At 42.2% G+C, this 21,292-nt stretch overlaps 1 protein-coding gene across 7 annotated transcripts in view; it reads right to left on the reverse strand.

Moving 5' to 3' along the window:
* The window catches only part of CDC42BPA (CDC42 binding protein kinase alpha), a 201,204-nt gene that overhangs the window by 136,421 nt on the left and 43,491 nt on the right, over nucleotides 1–21,292 (reverse strand). For all 7 annotated transcript variants that reach the window (XM_048508656.1, XM_048509047.1, XM_048508957.1 and 4 more), the window contains exon 2: nucleotides 49–140. In XM_048508656.1, the coding sequence (XP_048364613.1) occupies nucleotides 49–140 (92 nt within the window). The remainder of the gene's footprint in view (nucleotides 1–48; nucleotides 141–21,292) is intronic.

The raw sequence follows: 21,292 nt of genomic DNA on the forward strand, positions 1-21,292 counted from the left end.
TTACTATAGAGAACATTGCTAGCACACTCTGATCCAAGTGACTCTTACCTCCCCGAAGGCTCCTCGGCCAATCACCTTCAAGATTTCAAAGTCTTCTTTATGCAATCGCATCTGCTTCACTTTGAAAGTGAAAGGCTTGGCTGAAACAAAAGAAAAATAGCAATTATTTTTAAAAGGAACGTAGCATTAGTAATTAAAGCCTGTATATGATTCAGATTTCAGTACAGTTATATGCATACAATGTGCACAAGCACAGTATAACATACTATTTTAAACTAATATAGAGTTTTGTAGTGAAAATTCAATATGCACTGAGATCTAATATTAAATATGGTGGAATTTAAATGAAATTTAAAGGGCATTAAGAACAAATAATAATATTTGACTTGACCTGAAGACCCAGGAAAAGAAATGTGATAATTGAGGGAAATGCAATTTCTAACCCAATCCTCAGGACTGCTTTTCAATTTTTTCAAACAGAAAAAAATGAATGGGAAAATGTTGAGGGGGCAAGTATTTATTAAATATGGAATCATTAGTTAAATTACTATTGAAGGTTTTCATGGCCAGAATGAACAGCTGCATTGAAGTCGGCAAAATATTAGGAGCAAAAACTGCCAGACCATGGCCACATAGTCCAGAAAACACACAACAGCGAACTAATAATTTAAAATTATGTTTCAGCTGCTATTTACTTGCTTAAATTGATTTCTAATAAAACCAACTACAGTACTGGGCAATTATAATGCCCCTACTCATCTTATGCAGCCTGTGAAAGAAACTAGTCTATGTTTGGAAATAAACACATGAAATAAACAAGGAAGCAAAACAGGAAATGGTTAGAGAAGCTTGCTTCAACCTGGGCAAGTCTCTGATTTTTTCTATGAGGATATGAATGAACATTCAGAAATGGAAGCTATAGATCTTTCAGAAACTGATTCCAATTAGAAAAAGAAAATAGCATTTTGAAAGCTATATCATTTATATTTCAAATGACATTTTATTTGTTATGTAGTTATTATGACAGCCATTACTGTACAGGATGACATACTACTGAACAGGCCAATGTTTAACTCAGCGTCCAGATTTACTGATTGTTCTTAACTTGGTAATCAGAGAGAAGCAAAAGTAGTTTTTAAAAGATATTGTTTGTGGTGTGAAGTGTGTACTTTATCCACATCTATTACTTAAGGCAGGTTTTTGTATTACTTCTGGAAACTGCTGGCTATATAGAGAGGAGACTATTCCTAAGTGCATATAATGAAAAACTTAATTTTACTACAGTGTTATTGATTTCTAATGGCTTTAACACCTATGCTCTTAACTGCAACAAACTAATGGCCCAGTCCAGAGTGGAGGAGGTTGCAGGCAGTTGTGGAGGCGATGGGGACTTATACTGGAAGATTTGCCCTCCCCAGGGCACTTACTCTGGCACAGGGGCAAATCCACCAACAAGCAGCCACTGTGGTCTGCTGAGATGCCCCAACACAGGGAAAAGTGCTGCACCAGCAGCTCTGTGCCCCCAATGGCATGGCAGGGGTGTGCCAGAGGCGTGGCCAGGGGTGGAGTCAAAATTAGTTGGTTTCATCCCGGCACTGCCTCTCAGGACTCCAGTGAACTTTTGGGTGGCATAAACCCACTGAGACCAATGGAGGGCTTTTCAACAGCGGGGAAGCTTTGGATTGGGCTGCCTAATACACTTGGAGATTGCTGCTACATCTCTAAGTTTAGATATTAATTGTAACAAGAGGGAACCCATGATGATTCGGGGGGGGGGGGTAGAAACACAATCCCCTCACACCAAATCCTGCTTCTGCCTTTTTAGTTCCAGCTCTATTTCCCCACCTTTCTATTCTCCAGCTTCATCCCACAAGCCCTTGCTTTCTCCAGCACTTCTGCCTAGCCCTTCTATTTCCATTTTCCCCCCACAGTTGGCTTGTTTCACCCATATGATCTTGCCCTTGCTCCCACATTTTCCATCCCCTGTTTTCCTTCCCCTCAGTTGCCTCTGCCTTCTCCTTTCCACTGGATTTGTTCCTGCCACCACAATGCTTGGCTTGGTAAAGCAAGCGTTATCATGACAAATTGTCTCAGAACCTGAAATGGCAACTGAGATCTCACAAGGTGTTCTGGGAAGATTTTGGCTGTAAAGAAACACCATATTTTGTTATCAGGAAGGGGAATCTGCCTTTTAACATTTTGCATTTTTCTGTATCAATCTGTATATTTTTTAATCTTCTTGGGAACTAACCCAGGTTATTAGGCATATAACTATTTTCTCACAAATTCTGTAGGAAACAAAATAAAGCATAGATAGTCACAACAGAAAGGACTATCAGCATGTCTGGATTTAAATTAAACCTTATAAAATTGAAAACACTGAATTATTTAATATTCTATTATTACCCATATTATAGCATATTAACTGTTGCCAACATTATTTACATTTAAAGAAAGAATCGTGAAGGTTATATGTTCACATTTTGAGTAAAGCCTTGTCTTTTATGTCATTCATTCCATCAGAAAAAATCACGGGGAGGCGCAAGTTTTTTTCTGGGCCTTCACAACTCTAGACCTGAGAAGGAGACTGAGTAGATCTTCTGAGGATTGTTAACTAGGTCTCTTCATGACCCTCTACTTTTTTTGTGTAGTAAATATTGCCTTATGCAGTTCAGCTCTTCAAAGTACTGATTGTCCCAAGTCTATGATTTACATAAGAATTAATGATGTTCTTATAAATCAGTTACTTGTATGGCAAAACTTCTAATCACAGCTATATTCTTTTCCATATGAAGATTTAAGTCGCTCTAAGGTTCTGCAGCAGTATGACTAAGTAACACAATCGTAGTTAAATCTGTAGGAGCCTATACTATTTTCCACATAAAAATTAAAGTAGAATTGTAATTGTGGCGCAGAAGAAGAGAAAGTAGCATGCTTTCCATAGTAGAAAAATAGTCCCAAATGACTAAAAGTATTATAATTCATTTTTATGCGAGGCCTTTGTCAAACCATTACTCTGCAAAGAATTAAACATGGTACTTTGATTTAAAAAAGCATTTATAGTATGTCAAACAACTATGAACAAATCTTGCCTTTTTACAACAGCTAAGAGTTGCCATGCCCATCTCAAATATGGAGGAGCCTTCGGAAACAAATAAAGTTCAGCATCTGGTGGATGAATTTACAATTCTACTTTAATTTTTATGTGGAAAAGAGTATATGCTCCTACAGATTTAACTACGATTGTGTTACTTAGTCATACTGCTGCAGAACCTTAGAGCGACCAGGTACTTTTAACAAGCATATTAAAAACTGAAGTTAGGCAGTTATTTCGATACAATTATGAGAAGATAAAGTGTTCTGTGTTTGATCATTTTCCAGTATCAGAAAATGGAAAAACTGAAACATTAAAATTCATCCCCTAAAAAGAATGAAACATTTATGGTAAACTGCCCTGGAATGCTTTACCTGAGATAAACCTACATATGCTCAAAGAGAGACTACATGCAGGCTTGAAGCACAGTTTTATAGTGAACTGATGTAAGAACCCTTGTCTTCTTTATGGTTCTACTTCGCTTCTCTCACATCATATGGCCATTCAGATGTTAGGGTTTTTAAGACACAGAATTATTTTTAAAATACGCAGTGTATCAACAAATCAGAATAGACTACTTTTCACAAAATGCCAAATGTTGAGCTGAAAGCTCAGTATAAGGACAGAGCTTTAGTTTCTAAATACGAACTTCAAAATATGCTGATTATTTATGATGCAGACATAAAAATATCTTAAGACTTGTTTGGATTATTTTTCACAACAAATAAGCAAGGCTATATAAGACTCCAGGGTTTTGTAAAGGCACAGATAGTACAAGAATAATTAATTCCCTGGGCATTTTATTTTTGAACACCTTCTATGACTGAAAGGTCATTTTGCTAATAATAATGTTACACCAGCATGCATGGTGTTTCCAGGGCGCAAGACAAGATAGCAGGTCCCTACCCCAAGAAGCTTACAATATGCCATCTGAAATCAGTAGGAAGAGGAATAAACAGAAGAATGTATGGTAATTTCAGCTCCATGTACTTACAACTTCGTTTCAGTTATATATGCCTCATTATTCATGAACATAACCATTTGCCAGCTGTGTACAGTTCTAGCAATTTTGTTGCCACAAAACTAGGACGAAAATGGGCCTGACTAAATATCTTCCAAGACAGACTGTTATAGCAGTTTCACTCAGCTAAAATGCCCAAGCAAATAGATTAGAAACTGGTTGAACAATAAAGGGAGAGAGTAGGAATAAATGGAAAGTTCTCACACTGGAAGCAAGCAAGCAGCAGAATCTCACAAGGGCCAGTACTGAAACCGGTGCTGATGGATTTCTCTGTAAATTATCTGGAATCTATAGGGTAAGTAATGAAACAGTTTGCCAATAATACCCAAAGCAGAATGGCTTTCACTCCTGAAGTTCATTTGGCATTGGATGTTTGGTACTTGGAACACATAAAAATCACATAATAAATAATGGTGACACCATTTTTTTGTCCCTCCAGGGCAACTGGTTGGTTGCGGTGAAAAACAGCAGGATTAGATGAACCACTGGTCTGATCCAGCAGGTTCTACATATGATTAGGTGTTCTTACCATATATAGTCTAAATACACTAAATTTGCAATGAGAAACCGAGATAAACATGCTATGAAGTAATTAAACAGGATAGACAAAAACAATTATAAACTAATTAATTCTCCCCCTTTTGGATGAGTACCTTAACTTGGAGTAGGAATTTGTGTGTGTCAGCAAAGCTGAGAGCCATATCAAAAGGAGTCTAGACTCTGCAGTATTTCTAGCCTATTCATATTAGTGTATAACAAAGCAATATCTGGGGAGACCAGATGTGTTTGTATTAAATGTTTGCTGCCTTGAATGTTGTTATTCTTGTTTGAAGCAATTTCATATTTGTTTACCAAACCACAAGGGTGCTGTCATTTTATTTTATTATTTTTTTTGCGGCCTTCCAACAATTCAAAGCTACTCTGGGCTGTCCTGAATAATTTTAACCGAAGCGAGCCTCCTACCCTACCTGTATTACCCCTGATATTTGGCATGACTACTTTAGCAAACTTTTTAACGACGATATTTTAAGCAATGGATCTCTTTCACCCATCTCTTTAGATTTGCCAAGTTGGCCTCCTGTCTCATCTCAAGAAGTAGTTGAGCTGTTAGAGGACCTCAAAGGAAGGAAAGCCCCTGGCCCTGATTCTATAATTCCAGAGATTCTGAAATTTCATACTGATTGGTGGGCTCCTATCCTGGCCACTCTTTTTACCCAAGTAAACAGTTCAGGTATCCTACCCAAGACTTGGCTGTCTGCGACTGTGTTTCCCATCCATAAAAATGGAAGTCACTCAGAGCCTGCCAACTTTCGCCCCATCAGCCTCCTCTCAGCGATAGGGAAGATTTATGCCAAATTGCTACTGAAGAAACTTCAGCTGTGGCTTTCCCACTCTGGTGCAGTGGGGGCTGAACAAATAGGCTTTCGCAAGGGGAAATCTCCTCTGGACCACGCCTTGGTGCTATTACACCTAGCCAGTAAATATTCAATCAATGCAGATAACAAACTCTACGCTGCCTTTATTGATTTAAAGGCTGCCTTTGACTCTGTGCCGAGAGATCTTCTCTGGACAAAACTGGCTGCCCTCAACAATGATGCCAGACTCTTGTTCTTAATTAGGCAATTACACACAAATACCAGTTGCCGGATCAAGTGTTCCCACGAAGGCCTTTTGACAGACAGTATTCCAATTACCAAAGGGGTCAAACAGGGCTGCGTCCTGGCCCCCACTCTTTTCAATCTTTTCTTAACTGACCTCCCCTCTGCCCTCTCAGCAGTGAACAGCCATGTCCCAAAACTGGGTACATCCCATGTATAAATTCTGCTCTATGCAGATGACGCTGTCCTTCTCTCTCGATCCAGAGTTGGCCTCAGAAGCTTAATGAAGCGCTGTGTGGATTACTGTGAATCCAACAGACTGACAATAAATTATGAAAAAACCAAGGTATTGGTCTTCTCTAGGCGCTTTAAGAAGCTCACATGGGCAATGAAAAGCACCCAAATTGAACAGGTTAAGTGCTATAAATACCTTGGCCTCTCATTCTCCTTTAACCTTTCATAGGCAACCCAGAGGAAGGCCGCTCTCCTAGCTACATCTAATAGTATGTCAGCACTACTACGTTTCTTTTACAGCAGTGGCCACTCCTTTATCCCCCCTGCCCTCAAATTTTTCAATGCCAAAGTCGCCTCGAGATTGCTTAACGGAGTCCCAATTTGGATTCAAGCTATTAACTATTCCTTGAATTCTCTTCAATCCAATTTTTTTCACAAGATAACTGGACTCCCAAATTGCGTGCCCTATGCAGCCCTTTGTCTGGAGTTAGGTCAAAACTCCTTGGAATCAGCCGCTTGGCTGAGGACTTTTAGATTCTGGCTGCGAATTCATTTTCTCTCAGACTGTAACTCCCTGGTCCACCATCTGCTCTCTGACACCCATTCCAAACCCTGGTTTTCCATAATTGAAGAAAAAATTGCCTCTATCGGACTGTCAGTGGATTCACTTTGCCCTTTGTCCTATTCAGAAGCTTATAGGAAATTAAAAGGTCAACTATTGGATAGAGAGTTCTCCACCCTAATCACCGCAGCCAAGAAAACGTGCTCCCCCCTGCATTTTTCTCTCCCATTTGAATGGGGCCACTTAGCACACTACCTGTATTGCTTAATAAACCCTGTTCAAAGGAGAGCCATAATGCTCGCCAGGTTTAATGTTATGCCTTCTGCCTTGTTACATGGCAGATTTAATAAGCAAGAAAAGGCTAAAAGATTGTGCCCATGTAACGATGGCTCAGTTGAATCTCTGGCCCACCAATTACTTCACTGTCTCAGATTCAAGGAAATCAGATCCAAGTATGTGAATCTCACTCCTTTACATTTACCCAATCTCCCCGATTTATTTAGATTACACTACTTGTTGGACAACCCTGATCCTTCTCTCTGTATGGTAGTGGCAGACTTTCTCCTGGAAATTACTAAATGCCAGTAGATTTCCTTCGTCCTAACATGTATATCCTGTATTGTATATGCTTTTAAATCTGTTTTTATTATTGTTGTACTGCTGTCTATGCCAATAAAGGCTTGCTTCAATTTTTTTGCGGGGGGGGGGGGGGCACCCAATTCTCCAATAGGGATCTATGCAGCCAGAGTTCTACTGGGTCACGTCTGTCAAAAGGCTATGCTAGCAGAGTCACTCAATGCAGAATGTTCACAGCTGAGACACTAGACTAAGATGCATCCATCCCATTCAGGAATCAATGACCACATCAGCAGATGAACAGATAGTTCCAGTGGTGATGGGTGTGGAGGCATCCTTGAAGGGTAACTACTGGCTAGAAGCAGTAGTGGAAGATGATACTGGTGGAGGATCTTAACAAGAATATACAAACAAATATGGAAAATAAAACAATGATCGATAAACTGGAAACCCTCACTTTACAGTTCAAAAAGAGAGACATCAAAGACTCAACTATTAGTCCATTGCATTGATTTCACATGAGAGTAAAGTGACTCTCAAAAACTTACAACAAAGACTATTACCACATATGGAATGAGAAATGTCAGATGTTTACTCTGGTTTCAAAGAAGGAAGAGGGACTACAGATCAAGACTATTAATGATAGAACATTTTAGAGGACACTGATTCATAGGATCCCCATACATTGGATGTGGTTGACAGCACTTATTACACCTGAGGAATTTTTCTCTGGATGCTGAATGCCTTGCTTCTAGCAAACAGGTTTAATTACAAAAGCCCAATGACAAATTTCACATATGACACTTTGGGAAAGGGTGTGTGTTTTGTTAACTCAAGCCTGGAGCTACAATGCATCATTTTTAAAAATTATTTCAGGAGCACCTAACAACAACAAAAAACAACTTAAGGGGGGGGGGGAGTTGGCTAAACCCTTATCTAAGGCTCATCTGTCTCCATTCATTGCTTAATCTCCATCCATATATCCTGATCTTTTCCCCATTTCACTCCAACACTCCAACAGCACCTTTATTTTCCTTTCTTGGTTATTCATTGCCTCTCCCCTCACTCCACCACTGCCAATTCTGAAGCATGTGACTCACTTCCTGGTTTCTGCTGCGTCTATAAGGTTGGTTGTAGCTCAGGGAATTATTGTACACTGGTGGACAATGAATCATGAAAGGTATCTTGCAATTATGATGAATAATTAATTGAAAATGATAATTCAGCGTACAGTAATGATGAAATAGGCAAACTGTATGGTAATGATTATTAGAAAAAGGATTTTATTTATTTTGTTATACTTTTACCCCACCCACCCGTCCAGAACCAGGATTGATGTTAAAACAGGTGATATTTAACATGTAGTCATATCGGGAATACCGTGCTGAGTTCTGACTGTCAATGAAGTAGAAAAGTATTATAGACCTCTAAAAAGTACAGATAATGACAGCCAGAATTATTAAAATGTTTAAATACCTTTGCAAAACAAAAATCAATGGGTTTGGGACTTCTAAAATAATTTTCTAAATACTAGTGCTGAAGAGCAACAGATATCTTGGCCTTCATATGCTCCATTCTGGCCATTTAGGAGCATCTGGTTGGCCACTCTGAAACAGGATGCTAGACTGGACAGACAACTGCTCTGATATAACTGGGCAGCTCCTATAATCCATCAAGACACCTCTTATATACCCAAAGACACTCTGGGCAACATAATCCTATGGACTCACACAGTTACATTTTCTATCAACAGGGACATTCTGCCACCCTTCAGAACACATTGGCATGCAATCCTATCTTGTGAACCAAAGAGGCACACATGTAACTCTTACTATTCATGTCCCCATTCAATACAACGTTCAAAATCCAGTTTGCCAGGACATTTTTGCAGGAGATTAAAGGGATGAAGCTACTGGGCTCACTGGGTCTGAAATGAATCACAACAGTATCAAGATTAGGGGAATCAGGGCACACAGGCAGGAGCACATGAAGAACTAGAAAACAGCATGCTCAGAGCAAACAACAGACTTAGCAAAGAATGACTAGAACAAGGGAAAGCATCATAAACAAGCAGGACCAGGAATTAATAGAACAGAAGGCTGGATGAAGGAATTCTGCCTAACAGATGCAGGCTAGTCCTTCAGCCTTCACTTTCCCTTTATAGTCTTGCTGGGGGAGGTGGGAGTGACTGGCCCCACACAAGACCTAATCTTCTGCACTGAACTTCTGAGGACAGGTTTGATTTCAGGGCTCAAGATTTACCCTGAACCACAGTTTGACCACTGCCTACTCAAAACCAAGGTCAATATAGCTCCAACATCCCACAAAAGAGGGTGTACAGCTAAAAGCTCATGAATCCTACTGGATTCCAAAATAATCTAGGGCAGTAGTTCCCAACCTAGAGTATATGTACCCCCAGAGGTATACACCAGACCATTTGGAGGTTCGCAAAAATATGTAATGGGTTTGCTAATGTGGGGGTACAGTTTTAGGGAAATGAGTTGCCTAGGGATACGTGAATGAAAAAAAGGTTGAGAGCCTGTCCAAGGAATCCTTAATGTTGCCTTCACCCTCTTTTGCTACCAAACTTCCTGAGTGCAGGGCAGCCACTGGGGAATCCACTGGGGTGTTTGTAGCATTGGAAGGGGGGAGCAGCTTGTTGGCTGCAGGGTTGAGCCACTCTCTCCTGATGTGTTTTTTGAAGCATTCAAGGAAGGATCCATTGGATACTCACCATGAAGGGTCTTTCTACTGTAGGCTAGTGGGGGATCTTGGATGGGTGTCTTATCCACCAATTGCAGAGAGGCAGGAAACAACAAAAAATCCTCTCCATGCACTTCCTGTGTAATCCCTAGGGTGACTTTCCCTCAGTTCCCCCGTCTGGCATAGTAGTATTGAAACACAAGTAACAACGAACATATAATAGTAACATGGAGACAAACAACGGCTCAACAACAACCCTAACCACTATAATAAATCTGAGGAAAAACTAAAGTTTCCCTAAGAGAGTAAAATCGGGTACTAATAGAAACTAGGGAGGGCCAAGATGCCCCACTAGCCTACAGTAGAAAGACCCTTCATGGTGAGTATCCAATGGATCCTTCTACTGTAGGCGTGGGGCATCTTGGATGGGACCTCCCCGAGCAGTGTACCGAATTCAGGTGGGTTTCATCAATCCCCGATAATACTCTCCAGTACCCTTCTGCCAAAAGCAGACTCTGCCGAGGCCAGGGACTGTATTTTGTAGTGACGGACGAAAATGGATATGGACGACCATGTTGCCGCTTTACAGATGTCTTCCACTGAGACGTGATTTTGGAAGGCTGCGTTGGCAGCCACATTGCGAATCGAATGAGCGGTGACTCCTGGTGGAATGGGAAGACCAGACGCTTTGTATGCCTCGCATATACATGCTTTCAGAGTATTACTGATTGCTGCTTTAGACATTTGAGCTCTGGTCTTGGGCGGATTAATGTTTATGAATAAACTCTCCGTCTTGCGGATGTTCTCTGTTCTGATAATGTAAGCCTTTAAGGCCCGACGGGCATCCAAGGTGTGCCAAAGCTTCTCCTTGGGATGAGAGGGGTTTGGCATAAAGTTTGGAACGACAATCTCCTGACGAATATGAAATTGTGAGTTCACTTTTGGCACGAATGTAGAGTCCGTACGAAGACATACCCGATCTTTATGAAAGACGCAAAATTTTGAGTTTACTGAGAGAGCTCGCAATTCAGATACTCTTCTTGCTGATGTTATTGTGATCAGGAATAAGGTTTTCATCCTTACCCACTTGATATGCACCGTTTGTATGGGTTCAAATGGGGATCTCGTGAGTGCAGACAAGACTGCATGAAAGCGCCAAGAAGGAAATCTGTGCATCACCGCCGGTTGGGACAATCGGACTCCCCTCAAAAAGTTCAAGATATCTGGATGTTTAGTGATCGGGTTGAAATCTACAGAAGGAAGAACTGTGGCGAGTGCTGCTAGTTGTCTGCGCAATGTGGAGCATTTGAGTCCCAAGGAGTAGCCATGCTGTAAAAATTCCAGGATGACTTTGATCGATGCTTCTGCTGGATTGAGTTGTTTACGATGGCACCATCTCACAAAGGCCTTCCATGAAGAGTTATAGATATTAATCGTGGAACGACGCCTAGCTGCTAAGACCGTAGATGTCATCTGTTCCGAATACCCTTTCCTCATCAGGTTGTTCTGTTCAAGTGCCACGTGGTCAGCTTGAGCCATGCAGGATCGGGATGAACTATAGGTCCCTGAGTCAGTAATTCGGCAGTGATGGGTAAAGTTAACGGATCTGCCATGGCCAGTTCCAGAACCGTCAAAAACCAAGGTCTTCTGGGCCATCTGGGGGCTACTAAGATCACTGATGCCCCTTCCGCGATTATCTTGCGCAGGAGCCGAGGTAATAACGGGAATGGAGGAAAGGCATAGAGAAGTGTTTTGGGCCATGTCGCGTTTAGGGCATCTGTTGCCACTGCTTGTGGATGGTAATTCCAAGTCATGAACAACGGTAGTTGTGAATTCACCTGGGAGGCAAAGAGGTCGATCTCTGGACAACCGAAAGTTTCGCAGATCAGATTGAAGATCTTTGGATCGAGTCGTGACTCGTTTTCGCATATTAGCCAGTCCGCCATTGAGTTCTGAATCCCTCTGATGTGCAGAGCTTCCAGCGAGGCTAGATTCACCTCTGCCCACCGAAGGATTTTCATTGCTTCCCAATGAAGTTTTGCTGATTTTGAGCCGCCCTGGTTGCTGATATGCATTTTCGCGGCTATGTTGTCTGTTCGGATGACAATATGCTGATGTCGAATCTGTGGAAGAAAGTGTCGTAGGGGCAGACGAATCGTTCAGGTCTCTAATAGGTTGATATGCATTTTAGATTCCTCCTGAGACCAAACTCCCTGGACATATTGTTGATTGAGAGTGGCTCCCCAGCCCAGAAGGCTGGCGTCTGTGAATATCTGATTGCGATTTAGATGCAGATAGCGTTTTCCCTGTCTCAGGTTGGAACGTCTCGTCCACCATTGAAGACTGTGTCGAACTACCAAAGGTTATATCACCTTTCTGTCTTTTCTGATCATGATGTCCAGCTGGTGCGCCCTCAGAAATTGCTGTAATGGTCTCGCGTGTAACCTGGCCCACTGAGATAGATCGATTACTGAAATGAACAATCCCAGAAGACTTGCAAGTTTCAGCGGGGAACTTTGTTGGTCATGACTTCCAGTGTTGCCCAGCATATTTTTTCGATTTTTTCTTCTGGAATGAAGAGTGAGTCCTTGGATGTGTCTAACATGGCGCCTAAGTGTTCCAAACGTGTGGAGGGAGTTAAGGAACTTTTTTCTTTGTTTACAATAACACCGTGTCATGATGAAGTTTCTTTTACCACCTCGACATCCTCTTTGGCCTGGGAAACGAATCTTGAGCAGATCAGAAGATCGTCCAAGTATGGGTATATGTGAATACCCTGTTCCCGTAACAAGATGATTGGTGCTAGAAGAACTTTTGAGAAAGTCCTTGGGGCCGTAGCCAGGCCAAACGGTAACGCTTTGAACTGATAATGTTGATCCTTGACAGCAAATCTGAGGAATTTCTTGTGGGACTTGTGAATTGGAATGTGCAGATACGCTTCGGTCAAATCCAGCGAGGTCATCAGATCTTTGTGCCGAAGAGATGCAGTAATTGACCGAAGAGTTTCCATTCTGAATTTGGGAATCCGAATGAATTTGTTGATGCGTTTCAGGTTCAATATTGCTCTCCGGTCCCCATTTCGCTTGGGGACTGTAAAGAAATGCGGATAAGTCCCTAAGAATCATTCCGCTGTAGGTACGGGTTTGATTGCTTGAATCTGAGTCAGGTGGGAGACTGCTTTCAGAGTTCTGTTGGCTTTGACCGGATTGTTTAACAAGGGGGAAATTAACACGTGGTTATGTGGAATTGTGTTGAATTCTATCACGTAGCCGGTGGAAATGACTTCCCAGGTCCATCTGTCCATGTGACTGCCTTGCCAAACAAGTTGAAAACTTTGAAGGCGGACACCCACCGGAATGCTTTGATAGTCATTGCTTGTTCTTATTGGCAGGGAAGGACTTTCCTTGTTTATTGTACTGTCTAAAGGATTGTTTGTTGTTTCGAAAGGAATGTTGATTTTGCCAAGTCGGTCTATGACCTTCCCGCTGAGTCCTAGGTAAGGTTTTGTGAGATCTAAAGGTAAACTTGTTGTTGCTAGCTGATCTGTCAGATCCACGGACCGATTTTGGCATCGTCTTTTTATTGTCTTTAGTTTGAACTAGAACTTCATCCCAGTCTTTGCCAAATAAGGCCCCTGTAGTACGAGTACCCGGCTACCACGTGTTTGGATTGTATATCGGCTTGCCACGGACGGATCCAAGCGTTGCATCTAGCTACCATGTTAGAAGCAATGGATCTCGCCACCAACGCCATCGCATCAAAGGTGGCATCCGATATAAATGAATTGGCCAAAAGAATCCTTTCCACACCTTCCCTGATGCCTCTAGCCTCAACTGGAATCATTTCCAGAAGTCTTCTCAGCCATATCATAGTGGCTCTGGCCACTGTGGAGGAAGGGGTTAGCATTTTATTGGCTGCCGCAAGCCATTCATCAGATCTGTGGAGCGCTGCTTCTGATCTCCTATCAAGTGGATCTTTGCTATTCCCCTCCCCTTCCTTGGCCACTAGAGCTCCAGAGTGTAGGACTGTGACAGGAGCATCCACTGGAGGGTTTTGGAGCAAAATGTGAAACTGTTGAGGCATCAGATACGTTTTCTTAAAGTTAGGGGGTAAACCTTTGTGTGTGGTAGGATTCAACCATTCCCTTTGTATTCTTTTAATGAAGCATTCTGGAACTGGGAAAAAATTTGCCCCTTCATTGTCTGTGGGGAAATAGTCAGACTTTCCCTTTGGGAATCCTTTAATTGGTTTATTGGAAACAGAGGAGGAGGGTTGAAAGAGTTGCTCTTCAGCATCCTCAGCATCACGCAAATCCAAAGCAGAAATCGTTTTAGAGATTAATAATTGGATCTCTTCTAATTTGAAAAACTGTGCAGACTGTTCTGTATTGGTTTCACTAGCTTCCTCCGCATCGGATAATTCCCCCCCTCCTCACTCTCATCTAGGTTTGATAACCCCTCCTCTTCCTCATCAGGGAAGGCTAGGGGATCCCTTCTATGAGTGCCAGAGTCCTCTCTATTGGGACTGTGGGTAACTCTAAGGGAATGAGATTGGCTGCGGGTAGTGGCCAGTTGCTGATCTCTAGCATCCAAGGCTTTTTCTATCTCCCTCCTAAGTAGATCAGCAAACGCGGCAGGAGGGGTGTTCATCCAAGTCGTTGCTGGAGTTAACTGCCCTTCGTTCGACTGAGTACGCTCTGGGGACTGCGGGACTCGCCTAGGCTGTTCGCAGGGAAGTACCGCCAGTTCATCTGCCCCACCCACTGAGGGATGTGACTGCTCCGAAGCCCTGGGAAGGCTGGAGGAGTCGTCCGCGGAGCCACCTGCAACGGCCGTGCCCTGGGAAGGCGCGAGGCTCCCATCCGGCTGCACACGCCTCTTTTTAGAGGACCGTGTCAACTGCGCATGCTCCGTGGCACTTGTTTTTCCTGCACCTGATTTTTAGTGGCGATTTTGGCACTTTTGGTAATCTTCTCCCCGGAGTTCACTTTTGTTTTATCAGATTTTGAGGAGCGCGTTCACTCTGCCACTGAAGCAGAAAAGGTTTCTCTCTCTGGGGAAAATGACCTGGCCTCCACTGATTCAAAGGGGGCGACGGATAGGCGGGAAAAATGTGTGTGGGGGGTTATTGGCGCGTTGTGGGGAACAGATAGTCCCCCGCAGTTGTTAAGCTACCCCAATTCCGGAGCGCACCTACTCACCAACACTAGGAACCAAATAGACCTCAGACAAACAGACACACAACGAATAACACTGAGATTGGAAGGGTTCTGTAAGAGCCTGAAAAACAACATCCACTCTCTGCAGAGACAGGAAAATACTGAGGGAAAGTGACCCTGGGGATTACACAGGAAGTGCATGGAGAGGATTTTTTGTTGTTTCCTGCCTCTCTGCAATTGGTGGAGAAGACACCCATCCAAGATGCCCCACGCCTACAGTAGAAAAAGGTATTTCTATTCTCCTCCTGAGGGAAATAGTCAACATTGCCTCTTGGGCATTGGTTTTGGTTTTGAATGGGAAGCTGTTGATACCGAGGGATCTTCATCAGCTAGTTCATGACCATTCCAATTGTTTAAGGTAACATGGCATATACTCACTCCTAAAATGTATCCTTCTTTGTATCAGGACCAGACAATTGGCTGTGATACTTTTCCAAAGTATTTTGCTGATAAAATATCAAGACCATAACATAGGTTCACCAGAAGAACTGCCTAACACACTGCCTATTGTATTATGGACTACTTTGACTCAGTTTCCATTATGGATGTTGAGAAGCTCCTGAAGTCTGTGAAGGTCACTACCTAGGCTCGGCTGTTTGCCCATCCGGGTTTCTAATGCATGTTACTGCAGTCACTCCACTGAGTACACATCAATTACCAGGCTCAATTTAAAAAATGGACTATCTCATAAAAAGCATTTAATGGCCTTGGATTCTCATATCTATGAGACCACCCCCTATACTCCACCACAACAATTCTACGCATCTATGAGTTTGATAAAGCAACTTACAATAGAAAAGGAGCCACACAAAAAGGCTACAGGCTCTTCATGCATTTTTGCATTGTTATGTAGTCTTCATGATTAAACACAGACACTAAAACTGTAAAGCTCGGATTCTGCAAATGATGCTGCAGTCCAGTATGATGGCAATGAAGTATGAGGATTTCTCCTCTGCAGCCTTGCTCGCGAATACAATTATGCCATAAGGAAAGAGAAAAAAAACTTAATTTCTCAGTAAGCATCACTTTATATAAAAAAGTGAGAGTAATTTCATTTACAAGCTCAAAGCTGACAAAGGCACAACAGTACAGAAAAGGGGAGAAAAGGAAATACGAAGGGAATGGAAACTAGCCTTCACAGAAATGCAAATGCATTCCAGAGAGAGAGAGAGAGGGAAGCGGGGAGGGGGGGAGGAGAGAGAGAGAGAGAGAGCGCGCCCTACAAGGTTTTGGTGGAACTGGCTGCTGATTTTCTCTCTAGCTGATAAGGAAAAGCTTTACAGTCTGCAGCACTGGCAGATGGATAACCAAATGTTACTTAAAAGAAAAACAAGTCACCAATTTGGTTTTCAGTTTTAATGGTTATTGTTTTGTTTTTGCTCTTTCGGAATCATATTTCACATACTTTTTTCCAACAAAGAGAGAGTCCACCATCTGTGAGTGAAGCTCAAAAGAATACAACATTACCCAGCATTATCGGTCCTGTAATAGTATATACTTAGGAGCACAATATTTTGACTCCTAATCACTTTTTGTAAAGCTAGATCAGTTGGAGATTACCCAAACATTTTTCCACACCCTTTTAAATCCCATGCCCACTAAAATAAGCAGCAAATTTAAGAATGATAGCATTTCCACTCATGCAACATGCTAACGGCAAAAAATAAATAAAATATCACAAGTAAATGGTTACTAAAAAAAAACTAGACGCTCAACAAATCTGTGTTTTATCCTTCCATCAAGGAAAACAGACCGGCATTTTAGTTTCATAAAAGTACTAGGGCAGAGAGTTGGACATTAGTTAATTAAATAAAATTAGTTTATAAACTTGAACTGTATCTTGGGGATAATAACAAAAGGCCAGACCATGGAATTCCTTCCCCTGGGTTTGGATTCATTTGACACATACTTTATTTTCTATTATTTCGGAACTAGTGAATCAACTTTGTGTGGGGCAGGAAATATCTCAAATTCCTAAGCACCTGCAAACATTTTTTTTGGAAAAAGGAACGCCAAACTATTTTTGAATTCCTCATTAAAAACATCTGTATAGACTGAATTTTTGGAGATCCTGTGGCCTTTGTGTTACATTGAACAACAAGGAAGGTACATCAAAAATAATCTCAATACTTCTGAAGTAGGGCTTATAAAGGAAAGGACTAAGAGATTTCTTCTTCAAAATTTCAAAGCTTTCGCTTTCCTTAACGTTCCCTAAGTATATTGAGACATGATGTTGAAATTATTTATGTCAAACTTCACTTCAATCAGTGTAAATTTGGGTATTTCAGCACCTGAGATGCCTGTTGATATATTTATTTCATTTAATTTCAGAGAGGGAGTGGACATCAGTACATGCTCATATGCTCCAAGGCTTGCTGTCTCAAGCCTAACTCATCTATTTCTAGAAATAAATTACTTCCTTTCTTGGCCTATAAGGGGCTCATGTATCCCCGCCCCTCAATTTATGCTTACAAAGCACAGACACTAGGCACCCCATTACTACTTGGTGAATATAAAGGATGGTGCCATTTTACTTGGATTATGAGGGAAAGTACAAGGCAGTATTCTACCCAATTGCCAAAACATAACCCTGTTTTCAAGTTCAGCACTCATGGCACTGGTACACAAGTTTATGATAAACTTGGATACTTCGAATTTTTAATATCATGAAAATTTTAATTTTGTAAATAACACGTGTTGTCTGTACATGAGCATTCTCTGTAGTGGCCCCCACGCTGTGGAATGGCCTGTGTGAGGGGGTAAGGCCATGGTGGCGAACCTTTGGCACTTCAGATGTTATGGACTACAATTCCCATCAGCCCCTTCCAGCATGGCCAATTGGCCATGCTGGAAGGGGCTGACGGGAATTGTAGTCCATAACATCTGGAGTGCCAAAGGTTCGCCACCACTGGGGTAAGGAAATCTCCTACGCTCCTGGCATTTCGCAAACAATGTAAAACAGAACCTTAGGAATTTACCGTGAGGGTTTCTTTTGCTCTGAGGAAAGGAGGGCATCTTGAAAATTTGAATGCTTTCCACTGGCTGTCCAGGGAAGCAGGACTAACACTTTCCACTTTCTGTCCTCCAGGTGGGAAATCGTGGATCCGTTTAAATTCTTTCTAAGCAAACAAGTAGAATAGGAAGAATAAATGACATAGAACAGATAAATAAATAATCAGAAGAACAGGTGTTGAGGGAGAAGACAAGCAAAAACTTTCCCCCTTACAACTATTTTCAAACAAAGAAAGGTTTGCCAGGTGCCTATGCCTTGCCCATTTGTTTCTGCAGCAAGCAGAAACTTGTTATGTCCACTACTTGCCATTCACTCTCTGAGTGGGCAAGATGCCATCCTCATCTCAGAGCAGAAGAAACCAACACAGTAAGTTTCTAAGGTTCTGTTCTTGCTCTGAGGAGAAGGGCATCTCAAAAATTTGGGACTTCCAATATCAGTGTCCCTCTATCTTTGGATGAGAATTATGAGTCATTCATCAGTTGCTGCAGAACTCAGTGTCCAAAAGTCACATCAGATGAAGAAAAGGAATTTACCTCTTAGTACCTGACAAAAGTCAATATGGATGACTACATGACCGCTTTGCAGATCTCTTCAACCAAGGCTTGATGATCAAATGCAGCGGTGGTGGCCATGCTTCTTACTGAGTGAGCTGTGATGTCCGCAGGAACTGGAATGATACTGGATTTATATACCTGAGAAATGCACTGCTGTATAGTATGCTGTAACTTATGGCTGATCTGAACGTTCTCTTACCTTCTGGGGGGCTGCCAAGGAAATGAATAAAACATCTGTTTTTCTGATAGGATGTACATCTAGCATACAGAGTCAAAGAGCCCTTCAGCTTTTTCTTTTGCATGTTTTGATTGTGGACAGAAGTACAGTGGGTTTATTTCCTTCTGTGAAACAAGGAATTAACCCTGGGAATAAAAGATTGGATCAGGACGAAGTAACACCTTGTCCTGTAGAAGATGCAAAAACCCTTCCTTGCTGAAAGGGCTCCCAACTCTGGCATCCTTTGAGCTGACGTTACCACGGTTAAGAATAAGTTTTTCATGTAAAGCCACTTAGGGGAACCTTTCCAAAGGAAGCCTTGATGAGAGATGATAACACCATATGTAGTCTCCATATAGGAAGTTGAAGGATAATTGGAGGACTGTTTTGTGCTAACTCTTCTAAAAAGGAGACAATGTGTGGATGTTTAGTCAAGGGGACTCTTGCTACCTGTGGAAGAACTGTCCCTATAGCCATCACCTGACAATGTAGCATGGAGCACCTCAGTTATTGATGGACCCCAACTTGAAGGCAGACCAACAAGTAACTTAACCCTGGGTTCAAAGAATCCACCTTCTTGTGTTGACACCATCTTGCAAAGGCCATCCACAACATGTTATAAATACATCAGGTAGATGGTCTTCTGGAGGTCTTGATGGTTTCAGCCACTTCTGGATCATAACAAAGACCTAGCAGCCCATTCCTTTCAATAGTCATGCCAGCAGATGTTAACTAGACCGAATCTGGGTGCATAACCTGGCTCACAATAAAACACCAAGACTCTTGAACTGAAAGCTTCACTAGAGATGGGAACCAAGGCATGTGAGGCTATTCCAGAGCCACAAAGATAACTAGGGTCTATTTCTGGTGCATCATTCTCTGAATCTTCCAAGTAACTAGTAGAGGCAAAAAGGCTTACAGCAGACCCTATAGTCACAGGGAGGCCAGGGAGGCCACTTGCTGAGCCTGAGGATGCTGGCACTTGGAAAGAACTGCGGTACTAGATAACTGTAGGTCAAGGCAAAAAGGTCCATGAATGGAACGCCAACTCTAATTCTGGTCAATTGAAAAGTCTCCTTTTTGATAGGCTACTCACTCTTATCCATATTTTATCTGCTTGAGTACTGAGATCAACTGCAGGGGCCTTTATGTTCAAGATAAAATGGTCTTTGCTTCCTGATGCAGGACAGATTACCTGGATCCCCCTTGCTTGTTGATGTGGGCCTTGTCTGATATATTGTCAGTCCTGACTAGGACATGCTGGCCTTGACTGATGATTGAAAGTGCATGAGCACCATTCTTATAGTCCTGAGTTCCAGGACACTGATGCTTAGGCTCTTCTCTTCCTTCATCCAGATGTGTTGTGCTGGTTGATCCTGTAGGGATGCCAAAATTGGTCAGCTGGGTGTCTGCAAAAATCTATACCATATTCTTCTGAATAAAAGATTGTCCTTGGACTAGATGGTTAGACTTGGTCTACCAGATCATGCTTTGTCTGGCTGAAATTATTAAAGTTAGCATGACATCATTTTTTTGCATGACTGCTGTCTGTTGTGGTCGAAAAACCACTGGAGAGATCTGGAATGCAGATGGGCCCATAGGACTGACCCAATGCATGAAATCATAAGACCCAGTAATTGGTTCAAGAGCTAACTGTGCTTTGTTGGTGAGCAAATCAGGTGATAGTCCAGGTACAGATAGACTTGTATCCCTGCCTTCAGGCAAGGACCACTTGTGTCATTAGAAGCTTGGAGAACATTCAAGGAGCCAGGGCTAGTCTGAAAGGAAAGGCTCTGAATTGGAAATGTTGGTCTTGGTATGAGAATCTGAGAAACCTGTGAGGGCATGTGTACATAGCTTCCATGAGAGTGACAGAAGTCATGAATGATCCTGGATTGAGAGCTTTCGTGATTGACAGTAGAGTCTCCACATGGAAATGTTTTTAAATCATGTTTTTAAATCATGAATCAATTGGCAAATGTTCATTCAAATTGCCCCCTTCTTTCATTCTGAAGATGCCAGCCACAGATGCAGGCGAAACATCAGGAGAAAATGCTACTAGAACACAGCCATACAGCCCAGAAACCACAACACCCCAGTGATTCCTGCTGTGAAAGCCTTTGACAATACATAAGTCTTACATTGTTTCTGGAGTCTTCATTGCAGGAACCATAGACTTGACCCTGAGGATCAGAAGTGATGGGAATGGTGGCTGAAGCACAGTCCTGGCCATTGTTAGTTACCCAGCTTGGTCAAACTGGTAATCTCCTGGACATTCTTCAGCTTCGCTGCATTTTTTGTGCCTTTTTAGAGGGTGCACAGAGCCTTCTCCTCACACAAGCGTGGCAGGAGAGATGGAGGTTGCTGCCAACTGTCAAGGCGGCAGAAGGTTGTAGTCCTCATCCCCTCCCAATAGACATTCTACCTCCTCTTCAGTCTGCAGATTAATGGCACCCACTGAATCCACTATTGCAGAAGCAGGAAGAAGATGGAAGAGCAAAA

Source organism: Sphaerodactylus townsendi, linkage group LG01, assembly GCF_021028975.2.
Source record: "Sphaerodactylus townsendi isolate TG3544 linkage group LG01, MPM_Stown_v2.3, whole genome shotgun sequence".
Taxonomy (NCBI): domain Eukaryota; kingdom Metazoa; phylum Chordata; class Lepidosauria; order Squamata; family Sphaerodactylidae; genus Sphaerodactylus; species Sphaerodactylus townsendi.